Consider the following 10,072-nt stretch of genomic DNA (forward strand, 5'->3'; position numbering starts at 1 on the left):
ATAGATATTTAAAACACTAGCTTCAATATAGGTTTTAATTTATGTAGATAAATTTAACACTTTTTATTTCTTTTTTACAAATTTGATGCTATTGGCTGGCACCTAAGATTTTGTTTATTTTAATGTATTATTTAAGCAAGTAGAGCACTTCTATTTTGTAGATTGTATAGGTTCTTGCAATCAATGTAGGATACAATTTTAATTCTCAATAATGACTTATAATGATTGTTATTACAATAATTAGCTTGTTTTTGAAAACGGTGGTCTTAAATTATATACAAAATATGGAGTCCCTACAATAGTTATATAGTATTTACGAAAAAAGATCCAATTTTTTTTTGGAATTTTTGCAGCATGTTTTCTGTATATGTTATTATCAAAGAAGATTGAATCTGTGCTCCAAATCTCCTATCTAAATACACCACTGCTTCTGTAAACTGATGCCAAATCCAATTTACTATAAATATGCTTATTGAAGGTAAATTTAGAAGAGGTAGAATCCTTTTCAGTTTACAGCAAAAACTTTTCTCACTTTTCGTGATTTTGGGAGGAGAGTTAGGCATTTAACAACCAGCCGGATTCATTTATTCATTTAGGTACTTGTCTGATATCCTCGTGTATGTTGGTTCTTTAGTGATATCCGGAATTAGTATCGTAATAGGTCTAAATAGTGAGATAACAGATATTTCAGTGTTTATCTTTGTGACTTGAACATCGTGTTAACATCTTGAATGAATAGTTGAAATATTAAATGTAACTATGAAACATAAGTATCTGAAATAAAGTAACACTTCCTTCTGGAGTGTAATAAAACAACGCCACTCTAAAACTATGTGGAACACGATCTATAAGACTTTTCACAGAACGGGTTAAATATAAACAGCATGGTTAAATCTTTGTCGGTCATTTATAGGAACAGAATTTGATACGGAAATTTCTGTCGAGGAGATCGATTTACCTAAGTCATCAACGTTGTAATTTCTCTCTATATTCGCATAACGCGGAGCTTAAACTTAAGCTGCTTTGCATTATAACTACTGAGTAATAAGTAAATATTTGTCATCATTTGTGAACTATTTTGTGAAGGGACATTGACCACTTATAGTAGTGGTTAATAGCCTCCTGACAATTTGTAAGAATATAGATTTTATTATCTTAGAAATTTAGAAATTATGCTGCTCCGGATGTAATTACATCCGTTTGACATATCAAAATTGACTTGATAAGTTTCATGATTGACATATCTTTATGTCGATGGAATAGCCTCCGCCTGGTAAACAGTTTTAACCTCTCACTGTGATGTTTTTCACGTTTCACCATCATTTTGTTGAATTGTTTTCAAACTTGTGTATTTTAAAATTCATTACTAAAATATTTTTTCTATATTGCCAAAATTAGAAAAAATTATATATCTTTACAATTGTATATAATTGTTTAGCTTAAGGAATTTTGTTTATAATACGCTAATTTATTTTAGTTTGTTTTCAAGTGTTTTACCTCAACTATATGCCAGGATAACGAAATTTCTTATAAATCATGCATTTAAACCACCACAAGAGCAAGTTACTTTTGTTACTAATATCTAATGTATGACTACATCCGTTAAATACGTTTTGTGGTTTTTATCAGTTTAGTGCCCAATTCTCATGGCATTTCCTCTTCAACTGCAGCTAAGCACTTAGTATACAAACGGAAATAGTTTTAATTTAAAGTTATCACCAAACGAATTTGGTTGCTGCTGCTGTTGTTGCTGCTGCTGTTGTTGCTGCTGTTGCTGCTACTTCTGCTGCTGATACTGGCGTATTTGAAGCTGTAACAAGCATTACACATCCACTCACATTGCACTTATTTTGTTGTTGCAATTGAAGTGATTGTTTTTAGCCTCCCGAATGCTGTTTACTGTAACCGTCCTTGCTGATGTTGATGTCGTTCTAGCAATTTTAGCTGTGTTATATTTGTAGTTGTTATCAGCAGCAGCAATGGTAAATGTAGCTGTAGCTGTGACTGCATCTGCAACTGCAACAGCAACAGTAATAACACAACAGGATGTGGCATGAAACAACCAAAAATCGAAAACTTTCAAACGTTCTGCACTGCACTTGCAATCGCAATTGTTATGTATACATTTTTAAACTTAAAATGTATTTTCTGCCAATGCAAAAGTTTAAATTTATGTTGCTGCGGCTATTTTACATTGCTGATATTGTGAGTTCAAAATTGGAAATTGTTTTATAGTTGCTGTTTGTTCCCCGCATTTTAAATGCAAAATTTATTTATTTCTATAAATCCTTTTGGTTGCCAAAAATGTTTTTGCATTTGCCTGCTTGCTGCCTGCTGCCTGCTGGTCGATACAAGCACTATAAATATTGTTGCAATTTCATTTCAAATTTTAGTGTCTGAAACAAATGTTGCATACCTCTTTATGGCACCTAAAACAAAACGTAATCAATATCATTTGCATTGATAATATTTTTTAAGTCTTCGACTTAATTTAAAAATAAGTCATATTTTATTTTTCAGTTTTAAAATATATTGATCAATATAAACCGCATTTATAAAACTTCTTAATTTGCGGGAATTCAAAACGATTTAATTGGACACGCACGTATAAACGCATTCCTAAACCATATTGAAACTTATCACAATGAAACAAACTCAAGATGTTGACTAAGAGTTGAAAATCAATTTAAAATGACTTAAATAATATTAAAATAATAATCAAACAAACTCAAAGACTTTTTAACTGGCAAGTGTGTTTTTTCTTTGACATTAATTATTTTTATATATATAACTAGTAGATGACCCGGCGAACTCTGTTCCGCCTTAAAGGCAATAAATAAGCAGTTTTTTTTTAATTGGAAAAAATACAAAAAAAAAAAAATACCTACATTAATCATTCATAATTTATTTGTGTATTTTAGTACACATCGCAAATTATCTATTTGTTGACCTCTGTTGTTCGCTCGACCTTCAGTCCTTAAATTTGCAGTATTTCGTATTCTTCTTGCATTACGGCTTTGTCGGGAAAGATTCGATCGTCTTGGTCGCGGCATTATTAAAAAACTAAAAACTCAAATTTTCAACCATACCATACATTATAATTGTTAATTATTTATTTTGTTGAGTTTGCAACAACCAGGTAGTTTTATTGATTAAAAACGATATTTATTGCAACACAAACTTATATTGATCTAATACAACTTTTAAAAACACATTAACTAAGTTATATTTCTATCTGTTAAATTTTAATAAAATATTTTCTTATATCAAAAATTTGATAATTTCAAAACCTACTTTGTCGTGAACGGGATAAACGGGTATCCTATGTCCTTCTCCTGGCCTTAAACTACCTCCCTGCCAATTTTCAGCTAAATCGGTTCAGCCTATGTCCTTCTCCTGGCCTTAAACTACCTCCCTGCCAATTTTCAGCTAAATCGGTTCAGCCGTTCTTGAGTTATAAGTGGTGTAACAATAACACATTTTTCTTTTATATATATAGAAGAAGAAGATAATCTATATATATTCTATATATCAATTTTAAAATTAAAATATTTTTATTAATATAAAAAATTTTGTTTTTAGGGAAGCTCTTCCACAGTACCACCTCGTACAGCATTTCCGGGCGCTCCGCCACCAGCTCCGGCGGTTGCAATAAAAGGAGCTCCACGACCAGCTATGACTAGTCCAGCAGCAGCAGGTGGCTTAGCAGGTGCTCCATATCGCGGTGCTAGTTGGACACCACAAGGATACGCTCCAGCTGCAGCAGCTGCTGCAGCCGCTGCAGCCCAACAAGCATACAGATATACAGCACCATTACCGCAACCAGCATATGCTGCTTATACACCACATACAGCTACAACTCCAGCAACAACAACGGTAAGTCGATCATTAACTTTTAATATATAGTTTTTATAAGAATAATAGATATATTCTTAACGATATTTCTATCACTAAAAAATACTTTTTTAAAATATAGTCATATATATATAAATTTAATATATCTAAATTTAATTTCAACAGCATTGCAACGAAATAATATTAAAATGAGTGATTGAAACTAACTGTTCGATATTTATTTCCTATAAAAAATCTAAAACATATTGAAATGGGTCAGTTTCTGCACCTATATAAAAAAATAACATCTATTCGGAAATATTTTTATGGTAAATGCGGGAAATAGATGTGAGCCAAAAACTTAATACCTAGCGGACTAGGTTTTTCTAAGCCAGAAAGCATTTGAAAATTTTGAACAAAAAATGTTAAGCCTGATATAGTCTACAACCTAGATACTCTAAACAGACTTTACAATATAATTGGTTTACTATAAGCCGACAGGACTGTATAGCGCATTTCTGTCAGTTATAGTTATTGAGTATCAACTGTTGTTTATTACATCGTCAAAATTTTTTATTTTTGCTTTTTTTTAATATTAACAAAAAATTAAAAATTATGTCACTTTCAGTTTGATCCTTAACCCAAAATACTTTAATACTTTCTACTGTTCACAATAGAAATGATTTCTTTCTATTTTTTCCTTCAGTGTTCTTATGGAAAAATTCTAAAAGAATTTCGCACGCTTATGCACACACAAGTTAAAGCAACTGCTGATAAAAAAAAGGACTTTTTTGCTCTCAAATGATTTATAATCCTTTTCCAATAACTCCATTGTTCTACGAACTTCAAACCTTGCCTTAGCTAAGAATAATAATCTCAACCTGTACAGGTTCTTTGTATTACGGGCATCCTGCTGATGAAGATTGATTTTTCCTTTTCAACTCAAATCTGAAATTGATTTTTTATTGATGGTTTCTTGAAAGCAGGATATTTTCCTTTATTTTTTATCCTTGTTTTGCAGTTTTCTACTATTGATCTGTTTTATTTTTGCAAAAAAAAAAAATATATATATAAGTAGAATTTATACAAAAATATGCATCATTTTTGGAGATGTAAAGTTTGCTTTTTTGGCTTTTTTTCATGGATTTTCGCATCAATATTTTTTATGTGGCCGCGCGCATCAATCAAAAGTTTGTGAATGATTTAAATGCTTTGATTGACTGCATTTGTGCGGGTGTTTCCGTTTGGAGTATGTCTGGCCATGGCGGAATTTATTCAAGTGAATGCAATGAGGTGAAAAGCAAAATTTATGACTTCCGCTCTAAAGGGAAATCGCATTAAATAAATGTACTCGAAATGTTAATTTGATGCTCCGAAATGTGAAATTCAATTTTATAGAAATTTTTGCACTCTCATGCGTAAATTTTTCTTGCCTACTTCTTATTTACGAAATTTATCTCATCTTAGGATACGCCAAAGTACTTCACCACAATTTATGTATGTATTTAAGGAAAAGATATTTCTTAAGGATATTGTGTTTTCATTCTCTATTTAATTCTTAGTTAACCACAAATAATTTTGTACTAAATGCTTGTTACAGTTTAAACCCTTCTGAAAGAATTTATTGGGGTTTTAAGAAATTGTCTGCGGTTTATTGTGTTAAAGATAGTTTTAGTTCAAATTACATATATCACATTAAAGTCATTAGTATTATATAAATTGCTCTTGAAGTAAGTACAAGATAATTGATTAAAGTATGTATACAACATAATAAACATGTTTCATAATATACGTATCTTGTAGATGAAAGGATAACGAATAGAAAATGCTGCAAAAAAAAAAAAACTACATAAGAAATAATTTACCTCAAGCATAACAAAATACAAATGAAAATGAAAGGAAATTATTTTCATTATGCCAATTCAATATGCAATACCAAAAATGTAGTGTTCGAAATTATTATTAACCATCGAAAGGATAAATAATTTGTTTTGTGTATTACAAAGTTCCCCCTTGGTAACATATGCCGCAGGCTTAAACATTTATTAAAAAAGTTTTTGCTGTTCACAAACTCATGCACAAACTACAAAAAGAAATTATTAACAAAAGTTGCAACAAATGTTACTGCCTACTGCTTACAAACTTACATACAGACATACATATTCATACATACATACATAGTTTGGTACAGAAACGTACATAAACATTTCCTCGATATTTACATCTTTACAAAATTTTTTCTTTAACAAACCTTTTATTTTTATAGCCATCAGCTATACAAGTGGCACAATTTTATAAAAATATATTGGAAAAAAAAAAGAAAACTATTAGCAATAAACAATAGCAAAGTATCTACCCAATCAGGGCCATATCTGTATAGCAAATAACAAGCACTAAATAAATTGATGTTGCGCCATTTTTTTCTTAAAATTTAATCGGTAATATTTATCTCTTATTAAAAATCTATGCAATAATTTTAATTAAACTGGAAGTTAAACTACACTGCCAGCGACTGGCATTAGCACAAAGAAACAACATAAGAAAGAACACAATTAAACATTTGGTTTGGAAAAAGGGACTTCCCCTAACAGCAAAATGCATTAATACTTAAAAAATAATTCGACTTATAGAATGCACTTTCCACATATTCCTATCGGTAAGGGAAAAAATTTTTGTTCGAGTTATAGTTATAATTATAGTTATATGTTACCTGTAATTAAAAAATTACAGGTGGCCAAGAACCATCTCAAATGAAGAGCTTTTACGCGTAACTGAGCAAGAGGATGTTAATATGCAAATCAAGAGACACAAACTCAACTAACAAGGACATACGTTAAGGAAGAACTACGATGAAATATGTCACGTCACAATAGAGTGGGACCCCCAAGGAACCTTGAGGAGGGACCGACCAAAAACGCCCTAGTGACCAACCATATACACCGAAACTGATAAAAGCGACAACGTACTTCGACATTTAGCATGACACAGAGACAACTGGAGATTCTATATTCTAATTGTCCATGTTCTTAATAGAATACGGCTTATATGTGAGTTCTTTAAGACCGACTCTTAAATAATTCCTTATAATATTATTCTTTATAATATTATAATCCTTATAATAACTCATATCGTTGCGCAATCATCGAATTCGTCGTATAACCAGTAATTATTCTCTAAGCTATACAATCCGTACCGGGGACACCGGTGTGACACAATTAAGAAGATAAAAACCGTATAAGTTTTTCGATATGATATCTAGTTATTCCCTAAGCTAAAGAGACCGCTCTAACTTCATTATTTCAATTTAATTGAATAAAAAATGAATTTGTACGTGTTTGGAAAGACATTCCGAAAATCAACTATAATAATTGTTTTCAGGGTTGGAAGATATGTTAGCGTAAGAGTGTTGTATAGTGAGAAGACTAAGGTTAAGGTGATAAAATAATTTTAGAAAAATAAATAACGATTTTTAAAGTTATTGACAATTTCACTTTATTTCACTTGATCACAGTTGTAAAAAAATTGAGTAATACTTAACTGCTAGAAAAAGTATATTCCTCCATAATTGTAACTCTCGCATCTTACAAAATTGCATTGAATTCGATGGAACTCTTTAATTTATTAAGGATTATTTGACTCAGTAAAATGCACTATAGATATCTAGGTCACAGAGCAAAATTTCCCAGTTTAATAATAATAACAAAAATCATCATTTTAGACAACGCAACTTGCAAATTTCCAACGAAACAATCTTCACTTAATACCAACAATTTTTACAAATTTCATTGCTAGAATGCTCTGCTTTGGGTATTTACGTAAAACACGTTTACATAATTTCATTGAAATACACAACAAAAAGCACTGAAAATGCGTAAAATAAATTAAGTTCTTAACTATAACAAATTAATACAAATTAGGCATAATTAATCTTAAATGCCGCAAAAGTGCGTAAGTCAATTTTTTACGTTTTTGCGTTTCTGTTTTTTTTTTTTTAACATTTTTATTGCTGCGTCAGTGTTTACCACACTCGACTCGGTTCTGGGCGAATACGACAATGTCAATGAGTGCTTCTTCCAATTGGTCATTTCATTTACTTGAAGCAGGAACTGAAGCTGAAGCAGAAGTCCCGTCACTCTCCTTTAATGCTTTTGTAAATACTCTTAATGATTTGATTTTCTTTCAATCATTCGTAACACTGAAGGATGCCTTTTTCAATTAAGCAGCTTAATCACCCACCGATAGATTGAATGGAATAGTTAATGAAGTCAAAGAAATCAATGTTTATTACAATTTTCCTTAATGAAATTTTTTGAATGAATGTCTTCATTTATATTTTATACCATCTAATTAATTTTAAATGTTTTTCGATTTGTGAAATTAAATTAAATATTTTACAATAAGATTGTGCCGTGTAACCGTCAATTTATTTCATTTCTGTTTGAATTTTATAGTAGTAAATTGAATTATAATATATATTGAAATGAATGTAGTACATAAATTTGAGATTTATATTTGGTTTTTTATATATGTAATATTATATGTATACTATATTATACATAATATAATATATCATTGTTCATTTGAACAATGAACTTAATATTTTATAGAAAACTGAAACTAATCTGAACTGATATGATATCGTTTAAAACCATAGGTATATCAACATTTACTTTGCTTGCTTATTAGAGCAAATATTCTCAATAAATTTCTAGTGCTAATAATTCTGACATAAATTAAAACTTAATAAAAATTTAATTATAATACAAAAATAGATTAAGGGTGCACAATGGTTATGGTTTTCACAACAACAACTCCATATACTTATCACGATGTTTCAATAAATTTTTAGTGCTAACAATTCTGACATAAATTAAAACTTAATAAAAATTTAATTATAATACAAAAATAGATTAAGGGTGCTCAATGGTTATGGTTTTCACAACAACAACTCCATATACTTATCACGATGTTTAAGTAGATATATAGCTACTGAAAATTATATATCGCTGACAAAAAGTGTATTACGGCTTGGTTCAGTCCATGGTATAGCATTTGGCATGATAAACTAATCTATTTGGCAATTTCAGTGCCCACCTGACATGTGATTCCGGGGTTAGATTTTCGCTTCGAAGAAAGCGTTTTGAGTCAATTCCAGCCGTTAAAGAAAAATCTCTGAATGAGTTGGAAGCCATTTCCGAATCACCGTACAAAAATGTGTTAAGGATTGGTTTAGGCGATGGTATAGCATTTGTCATATTTTTTAAACTGGTTTATGAAGACATTAACACGTATACATGGAGCAATTTGGGTGTGTTATTCTATCATATCCTTTTTCTTTACGTCACCTTTGCAAATAGTGCTCCTTAAATTATCTATTACTTATAATTCATAATAAGAACATAGAGTGTTTTTGAGAAATTATTAAAAAATTTCTAACTATGAGGTTTCGAACAGTAGTGAATTGCAACAACAAAAATTTTTATATTTTAAATTAATAAAATTTGGTCAACCAAAAACTCAATCTTTAATTTCAACATCTGTTATGACGGTGTTATGACTATTGTATTTAATAGAGAGGTTTCGAACAGTAATGAATTGTAACAACAAAAATTTTTTTTTATTTTTAATTAATTGAATTTGTTAAGCCAATTATCGTAAGTTATAACGATAATGATTATTTTACTTAATAGAAACTATTGTATTTCATAGAGAAGTTTCGAGCATTATTGAATTCTTGGCTGATTATACAGCTAGCCAAAAACCTTCATCTTTAATACTTAATAATTTGTAAACATACTTTACTAGGACATTTTTATATACCCAGCTATATATTCCAAGCCATAACACTTTGAAAATTACTTTTACTATTAACAACTAATATTATTCAAGAATTATAAGCACTACTATTATTTATTTTACTCCTTTTTTGTTTGGTTTTGTATTGTTAATATAATACTGCAACTAGTTTATAATAAAACTAACAAGCAATTTTAGTTTATCAAATATAAAATTGAATTTAAAGTACTTAATCTAAATACCAACAGGATCGTTGGGTAGTATTCGATTTAATCTTCGATCTGTTTGCATAGGATAAGGGAGACACATAGCCTTTGTAATGACGTCCGCTACATATACAATGTCGAGGTCCCGGTGAAGATCAGAGTTACGTACATACCAAGGCTCTTTAACAATACACCTTATTTTGGAAACGTTGAATAACCATACGGCTAGATTTATT

At 30.1% G+C, this 10,072-nt stretch overlaps 1 protein-coding gene across 1 annotated transcript in view; it reads left to right on the plus strand.

The window, feature by feature from the left end:
* LOC119673526 (protein alan shepard) overlaps nt 1-10,072 on the plus strand; it is a 252,310-nt gene that overhangs the window by 67,312 nt on the left and 174,926 nt on the right. The window contains exon 3 of the mRNA XM_038084819.1: nt 3,583-3,876. Within this exon, the coding sequence (XP_037940747.1) occupies nt 3,583-3,876 (294 nt within the window). The remainder of the gene's footprint in view (nt 1-3,582; nt 3,877-10,072) is intronic.

The sequence above is a fragment of the Teleopsis dalmanni genome, chromosome 1 (assembly GCF_002237135.1).
Source record: "Teleopsis dalmanni isolate 2A chromosome 1, ASM223713v2, whole genome shotgun sequence".
In the NCBI taxonomy this organism is placed as follows: Eukaryota; Metazoa; Arthropoda; class Insecta; order Diptera; family Diopsidae; genus Teleopsis; species Teleopsis dalmanni.